The sequence below is a fragment of the Carlito syrichta genome, unplaced genomic scaffold, assembly GCF_000164805.1.
Source record: "Carlito syrichta isolate Samal-C Ts95f unplaced genomic scaffold, Tarsius_syrichta-2.0.1 Scaffold305639, whole genome shotgun sequence".
Classification (NCBI taxonomy): domain Eukaryota; kingdom Metazoa; phylum Chordata; class Mammalia; order Primates; family Tarsiidae; genus Carlito; species Carlito syrichta.
This window is the reverse complement of record NW_007249735.1, coordinates 232,505-253,773: the sequence shown is the minus strand read 5'-3', so window position 1 is coordinate 253,773 and position 21,269 is coordinate 232,505. Positions and strand designations below refer to the sequence as shown.

Below are 21,269 nucleotides of genomic sequence, written 5' to 3'. Positions count from 1 at the left end.
GGCTGAGGTGGAAGGATTGCCGGAGCCCAGCAGGTCAAGGCTGCGGTGGCTGGGAGTGGCTACCACACTCCAGTCTGGGTGACAGAGTGAGACTCCAACTCCAAAAAAAAAAAAAAAGTTAACTTACATCATTTCTGTAAGTTAGATTGTTCTAAAAAAAGATGTACTGCCCTAATGATAAAATACTTAAAAACAAAAGGAAAAGGAGCCAAACCAAGAATCACTTGTGTTTTATGTAGCTCAAAGGCACCACCATCCAATTTGATTACCAGAGACTAAATCAAGACATTATTCTTTCTTTTCTTTATTGCCTACCTGCTGCCTACAACATTGAGTCCTTTAGCAAGTCTTGTTGAATGTTTCCAGAACATTTCCCCAGTATACCTATAACGCTCTTTTCCTATTGTACTACCATTGTATCAGACCTTTTTTACCAAAATATTTTTGTTGTCTTAGAGATGCAGTCTCACTTGCCCCTGCTGGAGTGTAGTAGCTCGATCACGGTTCACTGCATTCTCAAACTCCAGGGTTTAAGTGAGCCTCCTTCCTCAGCCTTCTGAGTAACTGGGACAACAGGCACATGCCACCACACTAGGCTAATTTTTAAAATATTTTGTAGAGATAGAGTCTCGCTACATTGGCCAGGTTGGTCTCAAACTCTTGCAGTTCCACTGCCTCAATCTCCCAAGGTGCTAGGATTATAGGTATGAGTCATTGTGCCTGTCCCCTACCTAAATGTTTTAATAGCTTTCATACTAGTCTCCCTGCTTTCTCTCTTGGCTAACTAAAATTAGTTCTTAGAATAGCCAGAGTACTCTTTTCCAAACAAACCAGACAGCATTGATCCCTTACTTAAAACTTTTCAATAGCTTCACATTGCCTTAGAATAAAATTCAGTTTCTGAACTGGGCTACAAAAGTGCTGTATCATCTGGCCTATCTTCATCTTATTCTAGTTTCCACCTCTTACACCATGCTTGACCATGCTAGTTAGCACCTGCCATTGAATTAACTGCTGCCTCTTCTTAGAATTCCCTTTCTCCATCTTTTCATGGTTGGCTCCTTCTTGACTTTTAGGTCTTAGCTTACTTGTTAATTTCAGAGTTATCTTTCCTCACTATCTGATCTTAAGTAGCCACTAATTCATTCTCTGTTTAACATCATGCTTTTTAAATTTTGTTTCGTAAGACATTACTGTCTGGTGTTTTCTTTTCTTTTCTTTTCTTTTTTCCTCTACTAACTAGGGTAAGCCAAGAAAATGGGGATCTTGACTATTACCACTGTTTCTCAGCAACTAGGAAATACTAACACATTGTAGTAGGTGCTCAATAATTATTCAGATGGATGGAATGAAAGAAATTGTTTAAACAGCTTTTGGGTTATCATATTAAATATTTCCACAGGTTATTCTGGCAATCTAAAAGCAATTGCTTAGCAGCTTTGGAAAACCTGATAACTGTATGAATTACTTCCGTAATGCCATTACATGAATAAAAACCTTCTTGTGGTTCTCTTCTGCCTATAAAAAACAACTCTAAGATTTTTAGCAGGGCTTTCCCAGTTTTTCACAGCCTGGGGCCCAGGCTATCTTTCCAGCCTTGTTTTCTTTTTCATACCTTTATCACAACACAAATACCTGCTCTTTGTTATTACTAGGAAATGTAGCATTTTTCCTGGTATGGCAGTGTGTGAAATGTCAGCTTATCTCAGTGAATCTCTTATCTGACCCAACAGGAAATATAGTTGATCCTTTTTGTGTGTGTGTGTGTTTTGTTTTGTTTGGGTTTTTTTTTTTTGAGTTGAATCTCCCTCTGTTGCCCAGACTGGAGTGCGGTGGCTGCTCCCGGCCACCTCAGCCTCGACCTGCTGGGCTCTGGCGATGCTTCCGCCTCAGCCTTCCAAGTAGCTGGAACTACAGGCGCGCACTACCACACCTGGCTAATTTTTTTTTTTATTTATTGTAGAGATGAGGTCTCGCCAAGTTGCCCAGGTGGGTCTCGAACTCGTGGGCTCAGGCAGTCCACTCACCTCAGCCTCCCAAAGCACAGGATTACAGACTGAGCCACCGAGCCCAGCGATCCTTTTTAAATCTATGTTCCCTTTGCACTTTTAGACTGTTCTAGCTCTTAGCAAATATATTCTAGCATTTAGCAAGTATATTCTGACCTTATTCTGTGTCTAACATCTCTGCTGGAATGTGTATATCCTCTTTGAGAGCAGTGACTATAAATTTCCTACCTCCTCATAGTTTCTGTAGTGTAGTAATCTCTGAAAACTCCTTAGTTTTTAAATCTTAGCAAACTCTTAACACTTCTGAGTTTCTATTTTCTCAATTGCAAAATGAGGCTAGTAATAATATCCTCATAAGATTGCTATGAGAAATAAATAAGATGATGTTGAAAAAGTGTTTAGCATAGAGCTTGCCATAGAGTATGTACACATTAATTACTAGCTGCTATTCATACTTGTTAATCTGAATTGAATCAGAGAATAAAATTGATGGGCTTTTATCATGAAAGTTTCCAGGCACGGTTTGTCCTCATTTTGGCAATAAATGTAGGTATTGCAGTCTACAGCTAGGCAAAAATCTAAGGTGGGAGACCGAAGGGGCAGTGTACTATTTTGTATGTTTAAGACCAAAGCAAATCCCACTGTCTGTAATCTCAAATCTCATTACTGTGTATTTCAGTGACATTAATCTGAATAGTGTCTTTTTGTCTTAATTATGTTTTACCTTGTTTCTTTCTTAACTGCATGAGTTTAGAAGAGTTTGATGGACTTTCTTCACCAAGTTATTCCTTCCCGTCTGTGATTTTCTCTTCTGTAGAGGAAGTGGACACTTCTTGTTAATGTCTCTACAGTAACAAACATAGTTGTACACTCTTCTTCCAGAGGAATCTGGTAGTCGGTGGGGCTTCTGAGTCCTCAGGGCTGCCACAGTTTTGCTTGCCATTGTAGTTTTTTATAACTTACTTGGTTTTTACTTTGTGTATCTTCTTGTTTAAGCATTAAATGAGATGGAAGACATGGTGCAAGAGGATGGAGAGGTGGTGGCTGAGAGTGGAAATGATACTCCAGCTCCCAGCCAGGCGATTATTCCTGTGGATGTTGATGAGGAGCAAGCAGGTAATCATGGGACTCTTCCACAGTCATCCTGAAAACCAGAGCCTGGCTGTGATGATGCAGGGGACTCCGAGAATGACTGTTTTTTGACCTTGCAGCTGGTGATGTGTTGCGTGTGATTTATTATGGAGGCCTATACTGTAGTGTTGATCTTCTCATTATTGCATGCATATGTATCTTACTAAGGTTTGTCTTTTATTTGTGACTGCAGCAACAACTGCTTTTTCTGTATAACTGTACATGTGTGTGTGTGCGTGTACGTGTGTGTGTGTGTGTGTGTGTGTGTGTGTGTGTGTGTGTAGAAAAAGAAAGCACTCAAATTGTGAATGGAAAAATAAATGACCTGATTAAATATTTTGCATTTACCGTCCCCTCAGTTGAGTAGGGAGGAGACAGGACCTAGTCTCTGTCATTGGGTGACTTATGGTAGGCTACTGAGTCATAGGTCCTTAGAAATTACCTAGCACAACTCTTTATTTTGCAGGTGGAGAAACTGACATTGTTTCAGAAGTTTAAATGATATGTTCAGCACCACTCAGCCAGTAATCAAGGGACAGAATTGAGATTAGAACTCCAGTTTTCTCACTCCTGGTCTGTTAGATGCTATCTTTTCTTTGAGTTGAAAACAACTTGTTTTAAGTGTCTACAGATGCTGCCACTTATTCAATAAAGTACCTGCTCTGCACTGGGCATTGTAGTGTGAAAGGAAAAAGACAGGCAACGTTCCTTAGAGCTTACATTTTGTCGATTGGAGCTAGTATTAGTCACTTGTCAGAGAATCAGGTCATAAGAGCTAACGATGTTTAAAAACTGTACTGCCTAGGAGATAAAGCATTTTTTACATAGATATACATACTCAACCAAAATGTAATGTACATCTAGCCTTCAAAAATGAATCTACCACATCTAGTGAGATAGATCTATACTCAGTTAAAGAGTACATCGCTTCTAAGATAGTGTGAAGAGTACAGGGAGTTGCTTACCAGTCCCATATGTTTCTGAGGTCCATCTTCATTTGCTTTGCCTTGGTCCATACATTTGCAGAACTGAGAAAATATGTTGTTTAGTTTTCACATTATTATCATCACTCTTAATTTTTATTATTTTTAGAATGACTTGTGTTACTTTTTAAAATAGTGAAGGTCCTGAAGGAGGATGCTGTAGGATCTTCTATTTTAATTTGCTTTAGAAATGGATGCAGGTGGCTGGCATGTTAATCATACTTAAAGTTGGCATAATGCTTTGAAGTGCTTCACTGTATCTCATCCAAGTGTGTATTCGATTAAAATGTGTGCTCAGGGAGGCTATGCAGAGTCAGAAAGCATCTCTGTAATCCCAGATCCCTGGAGACAGTACTTTACATGGGAGCCTGTCTTGGGCAGAAACTAACAAGACCTGTGCCTTTTTCTTTAGGACCCAGTGGTCTTCAGCGTGTAGTAAAGCCAACCCCAATTACCGTTCATGATTCAGAGAGCGATGATGAGGAAGACAGTCTAGAACTCCAGGAGGTCTGGATTCCTAAGAATGGTACTCGGCACTACTCTGAACGTGAAGAAAAAACTGGCGACTCAGTGCAGTCCAGGGAATTGTCAGGTAAGAAGTTTTGTCTTTCTCTTGCCTGTTAATGAGAGTTACTGTCAGAATTGACACACCGGGCCTTCGTTAATATCACAACTTGGGTGCAGTTAACATATTCCTTTTGAAATGTGGCAGGAAGCAAGAAAGGCAGCCACCCAAGTGAGAAGGGAACCTAGGTGGTGGTATTGTGGGCAAGTGTAACACAACCAGATGTTGTGTAGTGAAGGCTCAGGGCAAAGAAGAAGGAGTGTAAGTCTACAGTGTAGGGTTCAGGTAGTTGTGGCATCAGGGTGTCAGCGATTAGTGGGAAACTTGTGCCCCAGGTAAGGGATGATGACCACTGAGCCATCCAGCACAGTGAAGAAACCAGTCCCTAGCTGGTGATCTGTCCAGTTGTGCTTAGTGAATATTGGTGGCTAGTATGGTGCTTGGTACGTTTTTACAATTCCTTCCCTCCCTTAAAATCTGGGCAACAGCCTTCTGCCATTTGCCTCACCTGGAAACTATAATTCCCCTAATTTTTAGGTTCTTACCTGTTGTCTTTCCTTCCCTTTTGTTTCAGAACCATGTGCTTACCATTTTTAGCAGAAGATACGTTTTAAAAATTGTCCACTTGCTTTTTCATCGGTACCCTTACTCCTTAATATGTTTGAATGTTTGTTATACACTTAACGCTATATCTGAAATATATATACTGTTCTGTTATATGGAGAGCTCAGCTTTTTGGACTTGGAATAACTTACTGGTCAATTGGCTGATTATCCAGTGTTTATTTAATTCCTTTTAAAAGACTTAATAACTATACACGATGGTTGAAAGGAGCTTTTAAGAAACTGAAATTTAGGAAAAGTAATATGACCAACTGACTAACCTAATGTTTCTCAGAAAGTTTAATTTCTAAGTTTAACAACTAAATCCTCTGTTGACCAGACAAAAAACCTTGTTTATTCCTTTATATATTCATTGAGCCTTACTGTGCCCCAGGTACTGTGTTAGACATGGTGAGGGATATAGAGATGAATAAGTCATGACCTCTCTCTCTATGAAAGGTCTAGTCTAGTTGCAGAGTCAGGTCAAAAATAATAGGTCGCCATGTTACAGGGCATATACTGCGGTGGCTTTGGGTGAGGGGTGGAGAGGGAGTGCAGAAGAGATTGAACAGAGGTCCAGGGCTGACAATTGGCGAGAACAAAGGCCCTGAGGTAGAAGGCAGGGGTATATTGGAGTGTAGAATGTATATAGAGGGGACAAAATGGAAAGGTATTTGGAAACAGTTCATGGAGAGCCTTGAAGGTTCACCTAAGTAGTATAAACCAAGTAGGCACTAGGGAGCCATAAAGAATTTCTGAGCAGCTAAGTGGTGTCATCCCAGTTATAAGTTAGGAAAATTAGTGTACATTGTTTCCTGTTCCAATTTACTCTTGCCTTTTGTCCAGAATTTGTACTGAAATCTTTTCTTTTCCTCGGGCCGTTCTTCTTTTTCTGTAAGCAGTAAGTGGAAAAGGCAAGACTCCACTTCGAAAGAGGTACAACTCCCATCAGATGGGCCAGTCGAAGCAGTTTCCCCTCGAGGAAAGCAGCTGTGAGAAAGGCTGTCAGGTCACCAGTGAGCAGATCAAAGCCGATATGAAAGCAGCTAGGGATATTCCTGAAAAGAAAAAAAACAAGGATGTTTATCCCAGCTGCAGCAGCACCACCGCCAGCACAGTGGGAAACTCCAGCTCACACAGCACTGCTTCTCAAAGCCCCGACCTTGTAAGGACGGTGAACAGCGGCGGCTCTTCCGAGCCTAGCCCTACAGAAGTGGATGTGTCCAGGCAGTGTGTCTGCTCCCCCGGTGGGTCAGAGGACTCTGAGGCCATGGAGGAGGGAGATGCAGAGAGTTCTGTCTGCCCCAGATGCTGCTGTCACAGGCCCCAGGAATCCCAAAGGAGAACTAGCAGGTGTTCTGATGAGGAACGTCCTTCAACCAGCCGAGCCTGTGTTGTGAATGGCCCGGATGGTACGAGATCCGCCTTTTCCTTTAGGACTCTGCCACAGGGGGGGTCTTCAGGCCCAGCACATGATGAGAGGACTAATGGGAGTGGCTCTGGGGCTACAGGTGAGGACAGGAGGGGGAGCGCCCAGCCTGAGAGTTGTGACGTGCAGGCTCGTGAAGACTATCCTCGGAGGCCCCTCACCAGGGCCAGGAGCAGACTGTCCCATGTGCCGCTGGTATCTGAGTCAGGTATGGCAATGCCCCAGGATTAGCACTGCAGGGTAGGGCTGGAGGAAGACTTGAGCTTGTTTCATTAGTTTTCTTACCAAAAGCCAGCTTAATTCTATTCGGGGATGCTGTAGATCAAACAGATTTTGAACTTATTTACAGCAGTGGTTTGGTGGGGTGGGAGAGTAAATCACTTTATAAAATGTTCCGCTTTAAAAAAAAATATTACTGTGTTTATTTACCGTAAATATAGCACTGATTCTGATGCCCTGATAGATGTACTCTGCTCCCATCCCACACCTAGGAAAAGTCTTCACTTAGGAGAGTTGTAAACTTCAGCCAGAAGTGAGGACTTCAGGTTGCTAGGCCTGGGGGAACACATCTCAGTGCAGCTTCAGGGTATATACCCATCTCTTCCTCTGCAGTACTTAGTAATTTTTTCTGAAATTAGGATTGCCAGGAGGTAAGCAGGTAAGTAACTAGTTTGACTGAGAATTACTTTGGTGAAGGTACTCAAAACGTACGTGTGTTTTTAATTTCATTAATATTTATAATACATAGCTAAGGCATTGGGTTGAGTGGGGGTAAGCACATTTATTAATCATAATTCTATTTCTGACCTTATTGTGACTTAAAGTACTCTTTCCTCCGTTTATTGAGTCATTAATATCTGGCAGTGAATAATAATGTATTTTAATTTTCTCCAAGTATTCCTCAATTTTAAAATCTTAAAATCAGCCCCAGAACATAGGCAAAATCAGTGCTTTTTTATATACTAAATAGAGCTGATTGAATCATGTGGAGTTAAGCAAAAATAAACTTTCATGAGATAAATATGAGACCTTAATTATGTGCTAATTATCATAGTGATATAAACTCATATTAAAATATATGAGTCTTATTTGAATAGTTTATTATGCTTTGCAAACACAAGTTCTTCCATGTGGTGAAAATGCTTCTCCAAGCTGAAATTTGAAATGTATTATAATTTTTAAAAATTGTGATAATATACCATACAGTTTACATGTACAGTTCAGTGGCATTAAATACATGTACATTGTTTCGCAACTGTCACCATTAACCAACTTAACTTTTCATCTTCCCAAACTGAAACTTCTACCAGACATTAACTCCACACTATGACACCTTTTGTTGTATGTTTTTTTCAACATACTTGTACAGTTAGATCTGCATGTTTTCCTTTGTGAGTTTATTTTTGTGCTGTGAAAGTCCTTCCCTTCACTGGGATCAGATAAATGTGCACATCCTATTCCTTTCCTCATCTCTTTTAGTTTGTTCCTTTGTTCAGTGGGAGTTTTATTTTAATCTGGGAACTGTATTTTTTTTATTTCAAATTGTCACCAGGTTGTTTCAGCACTATTTATTGACATCCATTCTCATGCTATTGTTTTGAAATGCTCTTTTATCCTGTACTTAAATATACTTAATTATATCCCTGAGCATTCCATTCTATTTTAGCATTCTGTTCTCTTTCATTATTCTTTTTTCAGAATTTCCTTGCATTTGTCATTTATTTTTTATAGTTGTGCTTTGTAATAATTTTATCAAGTTTCAGAAATAAATATTTTTGGTTTGGAATTGCATCAAACTGATAACAGAAAAGCGAATTGTCATTTTAATAGCACTGAATCGTCCTGTTTAGGGTCTGCTGTGTCTTTGATTTTATTTATTTTTAATTTATATCTCTTGGCAAAGTTTTATAATTTTATTTGTTTGCTTGTTTGTTTATTGGAGTCTTACTGTGTTGCCCAGGCTGGAGTGCAATGGCTCAGTCATCGCTTACTATAGCCTCATCCTCCTGGGCTCAGGCCATCCTTCTACCTTAGCCTCCCAAGTAGATGGGACTGTAGGTGCATGCCACCAGGCTCAGCTAATTTTTAAAATTTTTCCTAGAGTTGAGTCTCACTGTGTTGCCCAGGCTGGTCTCAGAATTTTTTTTGTTTTTTTAATAAAGATGTGGGGTACAGTTCAGGGTTAGGTATACAAATGTTGATTATGCAGGTACAGTTGTTGATGGGTCTTGAACTCTTGGCGCAAGCAGTCCTCCTGCCTTAGCTTCCTAAAGTGCTAGGATTACACACATGAGCCACTGTCCCTAACCACTGTTTTGTTTTTAATATAGATTCTTCATATTAACCACTGGAGTGTTGACATTTTCATTTTTTGCCTTGTATTCTGCTTATCCCTTTTACTATTTTATTTTGTCTTGTTTTGTGACTAGAACTTTTTTTAAGTTAAATAATTCTCCGGATTAAAAAAAAAACAGTGTTTATTATTGTTACATTTAACATCTTGTGATTTTTTTCAATTTCAGAAGACTTAATGTTTATAACAATGTGTTTATAGTAGGTACATTTTTTCCTAATATATTTTATATATATACAAATTTCCATTTACTTTCAGTAACACTTTTTTGGGAGAAATATCAAAGTACTGATTTCAATATTACCCAGGTACCTTTGGAAAGAACTAGTTATTTGGGTGGCTTACTAATTACTTGCTATTTTTAATTTAGCATGTTTTTGTTACTTTTTGGCCATGCTGCTTTAAAAGGTTTTTTTTTTGTTTGTTTTAAAGTGAGAAATTCAAACTAATAAAGGAACAACCTTGATTGCTAATGATTTTTAAAAATCAGTTCAAAAAAAGGGACATTTGAGTTTTTTATTTGCGTTTTGATTTATGACCTTGTAGAACGTTAACAGTCTTGTTAGAAGATAGTGTAATTACTTGTTTTGTGAATTCCTATTTTGGAAGTAAATACTCGTAAGTTCTTTTTATCCTCACTGTATAATAACTTATAAAGTAAATGTCACAGAGATAACTAATTGTCAAAGGATAACATTTAAGATTAATATTATCATAAATATGAAACTGTTTCCCCAACAACCCAAGACTTGATTGAACTTTACTCTTTCTGTAGCATCCTCAACATTACTGTGAACCACACTCTTGTAATGTTTTACCATCTGTCTTTCTAGTAGAATATGAGATTTATGAGGACAAGGACGAGGTCTCCTTTTTTACCTTATTTTCCCAGCTTCTAGCACCATGTCTTATACATGGTGTAGAGCTTAGCGAATAATTATGAACTTAAAAATTGTAGAAACCATCATATGAGATATTGTTGTTGCTAGTGAATATATGAAATTACTAAAAATTGTTTCTAGACAGGTAGGGAGGAATAAGAGAATTAACAACAAGCACAACAAACTTTTTTCCATTTACATTTGAAGCCTTTGTTTTTTCAAGATCATCTACATATAAAGTGTGGCTTTGTTTTATAACTTTTCTTTGAAAACATGAACCATCAGTTGGGTACTCTGGAGGACAGGAAACTTTACTACTTAACTTTGACCTCATATTCTGCTCAGTGGGGAGGGGAGAGTGCAGTCTAGTGAGGTGAGAAGTTTGAAAATCAGATTTTAAAAGGAGAATGCTAATAAAAGACTTGTATCTGTCACTGTCATGGAGGAGCAGAAATAGACTCTTATTTGTTTTCATTTTTGTGGCACTGGGAGAAGGAGCCAGGACCTAGAGAAGTTCTAATGGGTGTATGAATTTGGACTGTCAGTGTAGCCAAAAAAGATTCGATGCCAATGAAGATAATTAGATTTTGCATGAAATTCCTTTAGGCTGCTGTGGGAGAAGGCCTACATTGGGTTGCCTGGGTCAATAGTTTTCGTGTTTTGGGAGGAACCCCAGGATTTTTGCTTGTTTGCAGGATCCTTGGAGGAAATTTAATGGACGTTCTTAGGACCTTCAGCCAAAGCAGCTTTCAATTGTTTTGCATGGTAGAATTTCACAGAGATTACAAATGGTAGAGAAAGGGTTTTGGTGTGTAAAAGCCACTTAGACTAGATTTCTAGAGTTTCCATTTAAGCCCAATCCTTTGTGAAAATTTTTATATCTGATTTCTCTGTCTTTGTGATCTTTCATGTTTGAGGTCATAAAATTATCATGTGAGCTATTTGTAATTAGCAGTAGTATCCGCAGGAATAGTATGGTGGGATTTTTTTTTTTTTTTTTTTTGAGTTGGAGTCTCACTCTCTCGCCCAGACTGGAGTGCAGTGGCCGCTCCTGGCCACCGCAGCCTTGACCTGCTGGGCTCCGGCGATCCTTCCGCCTCAGCCTTCCAAGTAGCCGGAATTACAGGCATGCGCTACCACGCCCGGCTGATTTTTTGATTTATTGTAGAGATGAGGTCTCGCTGCCCAGGCGGGTCTCGAACCCGCGGGCTCAGGCAATCCACTCACCTCAGCCTCCCAAAGGTGCAGGATTACAGGCTGAGCCACCGAGCCCAGCTATGGTGGGATTTTAATTCACGAAGGCTCACTGTATTTTACTCAACATGTGCTCTGCTACAGTAGGATTAAGTATCAAAACTGAAGACAGTGACTTTTAATTTATTTTCTTAAATAGTGTACATGTGCTTATTAAGTTTTAGATATAAATTTGGAACTTGTTTTAAAATGAAATCAGGATAATATTTGCTTTTATAGTTAGGTATATTGCCTTAGACCAAATGCTAGTAAATAAGTTAGGGCCTTCTCAATCAGGGTTTGAAAGATAAAAGATGGCAGGTTTTCTGGCTTAGTGACTGGTGCCAGATTTCCTGTGTTTGACTCCTGGTTCCCATTTAACACAATAAACCTATCTCGGAGAACTGTTATAAGGATTAATGAGTTAATACAAGTAAAACCCTTAGAACAGTGCCTGACACACAGTAAGCGCTCAGTAAATATTTGTTATTTTATTTATGTACCTGTGATGCATTCATTTATTCTATAAATATTGAGTGCCAGTTCATTCAATAAGTGTTCATTTTAACTTGTTGCTAGTGGCTGACAGTAAAATAAAGATAAGACTGTTTTTTGCCTTCAAGAAGCTTTTAGTTTAAATGGAAAGACAAAACAAGTATAAAGGGAATTATATAGAACAATATATAAGGTTTGGGGGTCCAGGGTGATTTGTTAGAACAGTTGATGTTTGAGCTGGACCTTTCATGATATGGTAGTGCTTCAAAAAGTAACATCAGAAGAGGTGTTCTGGACAGAAGGAGCTAGAGTGATTGATGGCTTCAGAGACACTGGCAGTGGGATATGATAAGGATATGGTTTGGAATAAAATTGAGACCATGTAGAGCTAAATAAAGCATAGTTCTAACTGTCAGGTGTTGAAACATACTCACTAAGCAGCAGTTAATAATTTAAGGGTTTTTAAGCAGGAAAGAGAGGAGTTTAATCCATCAGCTGTGTTTAGGATGGGATGAGGCACACTAGAGGTGGGAGTGCTAATTAGATTATTGGAATGGCCCAGGTATCAAAAGAATCTTTATATTTGATGAAGATATGTTTGAAGTAATAGAGGGTAATCCTGTTTTGAAGCAGTCTGTTGGAAATACCAATCTAACTGTATTCTATCGGGAACCAAGTTGTAGATTTGGGAATTGCCTTGATGGAGTTCATACATATGCAGTTGACTGAGCTTGAGAGAAAGAAAGCAAGGCTAAAATTTGGATTTTTTTTTTCTTTTCTAGAGGTTGCCAAAACGAAGCCACGTCATGCTATGAAACGGAAGCGGACAGCAGATAAATCTACCAGTACCAGTGATCCAGTGATAGAAGATGACCATGTACAGGTAAAGAAAAAACTCTCACTTACCTTTATCACAGTCCTGCTCAGTTCTTGAGTGATACAAAGAATTGATAGTTTCTATCTTTATATAGTTTCTTTGCCCTAAAGAGAAGAAATTGGTAACTGCTGCTTCTCAGTTGTACCAGTGAAAACATTGAGACTCAAAAAAAAAAAAATGGGAACACTCACAAGCAACTTTTTAATTTTTCCTCCTTATAGGTTCTTGTATTAAAATCCAAAAATCTTGTTGGGGTCACTATGACCAATTGTGGAATCACAGACCTGGTACTGAAGGACTGTCCCAAGATGATGTTCATCCATGGTGTGTATTGGGGCCCATATTACAGAAGAGCATCGTGAATGAGTTTAAAGAGTTAGGAACTCACACATACTACACTAACATTACTGTCTGATCTTATAGCCAAAAATCATTGGATCTGTAGTATCATCTTGTCCTCTCCCTCTTCTTTTCCTGTCCTCAACACTGATTCCTCTTTTCCCCACCATGTCACAGAAGGAGAAAATCAATGTTTAAACACCAAAGTTAGTTTTAGGGCTAGATTTCTCAGGAAGATGATGACATCTTGGGTCACAGATGTCACAGAAGCTGTCTTTATACAATGTTAAAAAGATCAGGCAAATCAGCCTTAGTGGTTTTATAACCTTTTCCATCTGTTCCTCTCTCTCTTGAGTTGGATCAGGTTGAAATTTGCAATAAAAATTGGACCAATGATTTTTGGCTATAAGATCAGACAGCTTGAGATTAAAAAAAGGAAAGAGTTCAGGCATGATAACAGACCTGTAATCCCAGCACCTTGGGAGGCTGAGGCAGGAGGATTGCTTGAGCCCGGGAGTTCGAGTTCAGTCTGGGCAACACAGCAAGACTCCAGCTCTACAAAAGAATAAATAAAAAACTAATCAGGCTTGGTGGCGTGTGCCTGTAGTCCCAGCTACTCAGGAGGCGGAAGAGGGAGGATCACTTGACCCCAGAAGTCCAAGGCTGCAGTGAGCTATGGATCACATCTCTGCACTAACAGAGCACTAACAGAGCAAGACTCCATGTCTAATAGAAAAAAAAAAAGAGAAATATATTTTTCTGCAGTTGGTATACTAGTACAGTTAAATGTGTTTGTTAATCAATTTTCTCTATGACCTCACATTTTGTATATTAAATAGGAAGACTAATCATGTTTTAAGCCAGCATTTTCAATAGAACTTTCTGCAGTTCTGTATCTAAGTTGTTCAATATGGTAATCATTAGCCCATGTGACTGTGGAACACTTGAATTATGGCTAGTGCCTGAGGAATTGAATTGTTAATTTTATATTTTAGTTAATTTAAATTTAAATAGCTAGCCAGGCTTGGTGGCTCACCCTGTAATCCCACGCCTTTGGGAGGCTGAGGTGAGTGGATTGCCTGAGCCTGCGGGTTCGAGACCCACCTGGGCAGCGAGACCTCATCTCTACAATAAATAAAAAACTAGCTGGCTTTGGCAGCGCGTGCCTGTAGTTCCAGCTACTTGGAAAGCTGAGGCAGAAGGATCGCTGGAGCCCAGCAGGTTGAGGCTGTGGTGGCCGGGAGCGACCGCTCCAGTCTGGGCGACAGAGTGAGACTCCAACTCAAAAAAAAAAAAAAATTTAAATAGCTGTAGGTGGCTAGTGGCTACCATATTGGACTATGCAGCTCTAGACCAAAGTATCCAGATATTTCTGGCTCTTTTTTTTTAAGGTTCTGCTTTCATATTTGTTATAGAAATTATAATCAGCTCTGCTCATTTCCTATGAGTGAATGTAAGATAATTTTATGTGAATTATTCCAGGTTTATTTGATCATTTACCATAAAATTATATAATGATGGTTATTTATTCTTTTGAATACATATTTCCTAAACAGTTCTTGTTTGGGCAGTAATTTCCTGAGACTTGAATTTCTTGACAGTAAAATCTTAAAAAAAGGCACCTTAATGTCCCTTTTGGCATGAAGGTGACAACCTTTATTTGAATTGAGCAGAATCATAGTTTCTTTTTTTTTTTGAGTCGGAGTCTCACTCTGTCGCCCAGGCAGGAGTGCATTGGCACGCTGCTCATAGCCACTGCAGCCAGCCTTACCTGCTAGGCTCAGGCGATTCTTCCACCTCAGCCTTCCAAGTAGCTGGAACTACTGGCATATACCACCACACCCAGCGAATTTTTTTTTATTGATTGTAGAGATGAGGTCTCACCAAGTTGCCCAGGCTGGTGTCAAACCTGTGGGCTAAGGCAATCCTCTTACCTAGGCCTCCCAAAGTGCTGAGATTATAGGCGTGAGCCACCACACCTGACCCTATATTTTCAAATTCGTTTGTTAACTGTCATTTATATTCTGTGGTAGTCCTTGACCTGTGTTAAAGATCTTTACAGCTGCAATATTTTGTGCTAGTAAAAATTGGTCAGTTCTCCAAAGATGATTCCATATGGACTATATATTGCTCTAATATTTTGTATGAGTTATTTATAGAGCTTACCATTGTTTTCATTCTGTAGCTACCAGATGCAGGGTACTGAAACATTTAAAAGTAGAAAATGCACCAATTGTAAACCGATTTGACTATGCACAGTGCAAGAAACTAAACATGGATCAGGTACTAGACCAGATATTAAGAATGCCTCCTGAGAGAAACCGCATCATATATCTACGCCCAATGCAGCAGGTAATGAGCTGTGCTCCTTCTTCATGAAACATATGTGGTGGTAATTTGGTTTGTTTTAATCTTCAACCATTTGGACTTGGAATTTATTCCTTTGCTTACCACATGGTAATACGTTTTTAGATTCTTCAGAGTTCTTTTAATCAAGCTAAACTGTCTTGTCAATCTTTGTCATTAATGCTGTTCTGCTAAATTTTTATATGTTTTTAGCAAGTTATATATGATATGGGGAGTTGTTATTCGACATTTTTTATACTTATTAAAAATGACCTTGCCGGGCTCGGTGGCTCAGTCTGTAATCCCGCACTTTGGGAGGCTGAGGTGAGTGGATTGCCTGAGCCCGTGGGTTCGAGACCCGCCTGGGCAACTTGGCGAGACCTCATCTCTACAATAAATCAAAATGAGCTGGGCGTGGTAGCGTGTGCCTGTAGTTCCAGCTACTTGGAAGGCTGAGGCGGAAGGATTGCCGGAGCCCAGCAGGTCGAGGCTGCGGTGGCTGGGAGCGGCCACTGCACTCCAGTCTGGGCGACAGAGTGAGACTCCAACTCAAAAAAAAAAAAAAAAAAAAATTACCTGGGTTAAGAACACAGACTGGTTTCAGACTTCCTGATCAAATTCTGACTTTCTGACTTGATGCGATTTATTTCTTTTTTTAGTTTCTTCATCTGTAAAATTAGAATAATAATAGTACACCTGGGATTATTGTGATGTTTAAACTAATATATGTGAAACGCTAGAAGAGTTGCTAGTATATAGTAAGCAATCATATAACTGCTATTATTATCATTATTTTTAAGAGTGTGTATTATATGTGAGAGTCTGTGATTGATGCCGAAAAAGAGATTTAACGGAATTATTAAATATCCCTTGTAGTCAGTATGTGAGCCGGACCTCAAAAGAGTCGGTGCTAAAAAATACACAGCACATTATGCTTCCCTCAGAAAGTTGCCTTCCCAAAAAGGAGGTAAACACGTATGGGATTTCATATCTAGAGAAAGGGAAGAGGGCATCCCATGAGAAGAAAGCAGTGTGAACAACGGCTATGAGGGAATACGGAAATGTGTTCTATCTTTAAGGGTAGGCATTAACAGTTTGAATAGGGCATTGGGTGCTGCACATTCACACTTCTGTGATATAGTCAGTACTTGCACTTATAAAGGGCATATTCTGAAGTGGGTTCAAAGTTACTGAGATCAGCTATCTCAGTCATGATTCTCTGGTTTAATAGGCACTTACATAACGGTGAGATAAAAATCACTGAGTTTACCAGACAGAAGAATTTGCTAACATGACAAGCTGTGTTCAGGGCTGCGGTTGATTTTCAAATCAGCCAGAGGTTCTAAAACTGAAGGCCCAAGTAAAGATTGTTCAAGCTCCAGGAGAGAGATTTCTGAGGCTTTTTCTCTGTTGGTCCAAAGCCCTCTTTGTGATACTTCCACAGGTGGACACCCTCACTTTGGAGCAGAAACTGTTTAGTGGTCCTTACCCCTATCACATCTGTATCATCCATGAATTCAGTAATCCTCCCAATGTCCGGAATAAGGTGCGCATTCGCAGCTGGATGGACACTATAGCAAACATCAATCAGTAAGTAATTCTGTGACCCTGAGGCCTTTTCACTCATTCCTCTGAGCGCCGGCGCCTGGAAGCAGATTCCAGATTTTCCTTATTTTAAGTGATTCCATATGAGATTTTCAGTCAGGCTTATGAAGTTAATGTATGTGAAAAACTGAGGGAGTGAGGACTTAAACCTGAAAAGCATACACATATATTTGTGACCTTCTGTTCTAAAACTTAAACATTATAAGAACAGACTGTACATGTACATGTAACTTTATTTCTTTAGCCTTGGGACATGGGAAAGAAGTCAAGTTAAAGAAGACTATGTTGTATATCATCAGAAAATTGGACTTTTTTGTATTTGTTATGTAAATGTTGTAGTAAGCACCTTCTATACAGAAGACACATGCTTAGAGAGTGGCTTTCTTTCTTTCCCTAATATGACTTTGAAGATAGTGAAGAAAGTAATTTTGACCTGACTAAACTTGTAATCTGCAGTGTGAATATATCCTACTTCTGTTAGGTATTTAATACTTTGGTTGAGATGTTCAGTGGAATCTGGGTCTGAAACAGTTTTGGTGGTTCCTTTCTACCCTATACTCTAATATTATTTCCAGTTTTGTAATTTTTTATTTAACTTTTGCTGTTGCCTCCAGAGAGCTCATTAAGTATGAATTCTTCCCTGAAGCCACTCGCAGTGAAGAAGACTTAAAGAAGTACCCCAAGTACCCCTGGGGGAGAGAAATCTATACTTTAGAAGGTGAGCATTTACATATGTTTAAAAAGTTAAATAGCTGGGTACAGGGGCTCGTGCTTGTAATCCCAGCAAGTTGGAAGGATAGCTTGAGCTAAGCAGTTCAAGACCAGCTTGGGCAACATAGGCAAGCCTGTCTCATGAATTAATGAAGGAAGGAAAACTGGTTTGATGTAACAACAGGCAGTTTCAGCAGCCAGGCATTTAGAAAATTACATTTAACAGAAGAAATAAAAAAAGAAAGTTAAGTAGCTGTTGTGTTAGTTAGATGGAGGGACATGCCTCAGGGAAGATATAAATGGGAGTCTTACAATTTGTCAAAATAATAGGTGATTTGAATACCTGCAAGAAGCAAGGACAAGATAAATATTGCTCTGCCTGATTAATCTTTACCATTTCTAGGATAAGCAGAAGCAGTCTTGAAACAAAAAGTAGACAGAAATTGCAAATCACTGTAGCTTGAGAGTTGGAAATGCTTTGAGGGCACCTGACTTACTCTCTTTATTTTGTATTTGGCATTCTGCTTACAAAATACAACAGAGTTTGGCCAGCACTTGCACACCAGCAGCACTGTGATCTGTCTTCTGTTGCAGGTGTGGTAGACGGGGCACCGTATTCCATGATTTCTGACTTCCCGTGGCTCAGGTCATTGCGGGCAGCAGAGCCCAACAGCTTTGCCCGATATGATTTCGAAGATGATGAAGAAAGTAATTATGACCTTGCTTGACTTACTGTGTATATCCTACTGTGTTAGCTACGTAATATTTTGTTTGAGAGTTAGGAGCAGTGCAGCATTTCATCGTTTCCCATAAAAGTGTTTATTTGCAGCCCTCACCCTTCACCCCTGCCCCAAAACAGTCCTGAATGTGTGCAGTAGATGATGGGTGGACTTCCTGAGGCTAGACGGGGGCTGCTAGGAAGGATCCTTCAACAGACTTTCCTGCTAGATTTCTGTATTATCTAAATATTTGTAATCTTGTTACTCTGTATTGAAGGATTTGTCAACTGTATTTGTTCATATTGTTCTAATTATACAAAGTATTCTCCTGCTACTTATGAGCTGCTTATTGTGTAGCATGTGGGAACTTAAGATTTAGGTGTTGAAATTTCAGAAGGAAATTTTGAATGTATTTTCTCTAAGTGTTAAAACACTTGAATATTTTTAGCCAAAGTTTTAAAAATATATATTTGATGAGGAAATGGGTTTTATAAACTATATATATGTGTCTGTGACTTACCTCTGGTGCATTGTTTTTACCTTGGGCCTTTAATCCTGTATGCTATGCTGTCTTAGGCATCAAACATGGTATAAAACTAAACTGGTGGTAACCCATGCCATGAGCTATTCATATATCAGTTACATTATATTACAGTTGATAGGAATGTCCTAGGGACTAGCTGATAGTGATTTTTTCCAAATGATTCTAATTATCATAAACACTTCCGCTTTTCTTTCTAATTTCCAAGGCACCATTTATGCTCCTCGAAGGAAAGGGCAGCTGTCTGCAGACATCTGCATGGAAACAATAGGGGAGGAAATTTCAGAGATGCGTCAGATGAAGAAGGGTGTGTTCCAGCGAGTGGTGGCCATTTTTATCCACTATTGTGATGTCAATGGAGAGCCAGTTGAAGACGACTACATTTGATGGGTCCCTTCTCCTTTCCAGCCATTCTGTCGGAAGGCAACATGGCCACCCAGCTGCCAGCGTGCTCCACAGGGACTTGGGCAGGCAGTTAGGTTCTGGCTCGGTTTGGTATATAGGAAATGTATAAGGAACACTTAAATTGTACACAAAGATTTGTACATAGAGGAATATACAAAGACGCTTCCTAAAGTACCAGCTTTATATTATATGTTTATACGATCTAATTTAAAAATTCATTTTAATGAAGGCAGATAGTTTGAAAGACTTCATTTTGTTTGTTTTTCCTGACTTAGTTCATAAGTGTCATTTTTGAGCCCCCATTTACTATCTTCTTAATGATCACTCATCCCCTTAAATCTGTGCCTTTTTCTTCTCGAGCAAAGCTGTTTGAGTAAATCTGTTGAAGAGTGTTTGTGTCTTGTGTGCTTTTTTTGTTATTAAGACACCAACTGAACTCTATAGTCAGAAAAGCCTATACGTTTCTGTACAAAGCTGTGGTTCCGTTTTCTTCTTGGTATTATAGTCGCCATGTTTCTTAAAATCAAGTGAAAGGACCGATGAACTGAAAAAATGAGTTTGAGGGGGAAATGGAAAAGTTTCCAAAGCATTTCTAGTTATTTATTTCCACATTCAGTTGTATAAATGCTTTATCTTGAATATAAAAATAAAAGTTTATTAAAAACTTCCTTCTTGCCTTGGACCTGAATCCCTCTTTTTAAAAAAATAGCAAATACTGCCAGAAAAGCAATGCGCAGAGTTGTATCGAAATAAGATTCCAGTGAGATCCAGTTTCTGTTTTTACAAAAGATTTTAGCTACAAGATGTTTACCTCACAGAACTCTATATGAAAGAACACTGGGAACGGCAGAATTTCCCAAAATATCTGGTCGTCAGGAGATGGCCTTTCTCCCTTTTCAGGTGAGAAATTGCCCTGATCGGCAATGACACAAGCAGCATTTGTGTCAAGGTCATGAGCTTTAGCACAATACCTACTTTCCGGTCAGGGCTTTGCCACTTGCCAACAAGTGACTTCAGCAGATTACTTAGACTGGAGGTCTGTGGAAAGATTTTATAAAAACTCTTTCTTTCCAAATAGATGTATGGAACTTCGGTCCATAAAAGGTCTTTTGGGATTTGTTCAAACCCATTATTCACAGGGAATTAGTTCAAGTCCATAGAGGGAAAATTTGCTCAGCCATGGTCAGGAACTGTTCAGACAAGGTAGGACAAGTTCTAAGCATCTGGGTCCTACCAGGCTGCCTCTGTTCATGACAGAAGTGCAAGAATGCCAGCATGTTTTCCTAACACTAAAATACTCTGAGTGATCATCAATGTTTTTCTTCAGAGTTCTCTTTTCCAGCGTTTTAAAAATTATTTCTATTACATTAGGAATTCAGTTAGGTACTTCACCTATTAACGTTTTTAACTCAGCCCACTTCCCTTTTATAGACGAGCATTTCTCTATCCAGGTTAGAACTGCGGTCAGTAAGATGCAGGAAATAAATTACAGGATAATCTGGGATCCCTAGCCCTCAGCAAAAATTCAGCCTAACCCCAGTTTTTCACTGTAACCGTAATAACCTAAATAATGCTTCCATCATCCACAAGAGGCTGCTGTTTTGTAACTTTTCTTGGCTTAGCATTTCTGTCTAACCTAACCTAACCCAAACTTGGGTAAGTAGAAGTGCAACAGGCAGCACTAAAGACATTCTAAAAATGCCAGCCCTGGAACAGCTGGGAAACAACTTAGGAGATGCCTGCTGTGGTGGGTATTTGTGTAGAATGAATGACTGGATAGATACTGCCCTACAGCAAGGGTTAGCAGACTTACTATGTAGGGCCAGAGGGTACATATTTTAGGATTAGTGAGTCACTCAGGCATTCATTGTAGCAACTACTTGACTATTGTGTGTGAAAGCCATAGACAATATAAATGGGCATGATGGCTGTGTTACAATTTTTAAAAAGCCTTATTTGTGGATACAAAGCTGAATTTCACATAATTTTCACATGTCACAAAATACTACTTTGACTTTTCCCTCAGTCATTTAAAAAATTAAAAC

At 39.2% G+C, this 21,269-nt stretch overlaps 1 protein-coding gene across 3 annotated transcripts in view; it reads left to right on the top strand.

Annotated features, from left to right (window-relative positions):
* The window catches only part of FBXO38 (F-box protein 38), a 59,225-nt gene extending 39,334 nt beyond the window's left edge, over positions 1-19,891 (top strand). The window contains exons 13-22 of one of the 3 annotated variants that reach the window (XM_008061907.2): positions 3,006-3,125; positions 4,536-4,715; positions 6,193-6,702; positions 12,464-12,564; positions 12,780-12,882; positions 15,083-15,249; positions 16,688-16,833; positions 17,463-17,566; positions 18,154-18,267; positions 19,028-19,891. In XM_008061907.2, the coding sequence (XP_008060098.1) occupies positions 3,006-3,125; positions 4,536-4,715; positions 6,193-6,702; positions 12,464-12,564; positions 12,780-12,882; positions 15,083-15,249; positions 16,688-16,833; positions 17,463-17,566; positions 18,154-18,267; positions 19,028-19,206 (1,724 nt within the window). In that variant the 3' untranslated portion in view covers positions 19,207-19,891. Of the gene's footprint in view, positions 1-3,005; positions 3,126-4,535; positions 4,716-6,189; positions 6,928-12,463; positions 12,565-12,779; positions 12,883-15,082; positions 15,250-16,687; positions 16,834-17,462; positions 17,567-18,153; positions 18,268-19,027 lie in introns of all 3 variants that reach the window. The other 2 variants (XM_021714378.1, XM_021714380.1) reach the window with 2 other exon arrangements.
* Positions 19,892-21,269: the final 1,378 nt, after the last annotated feature.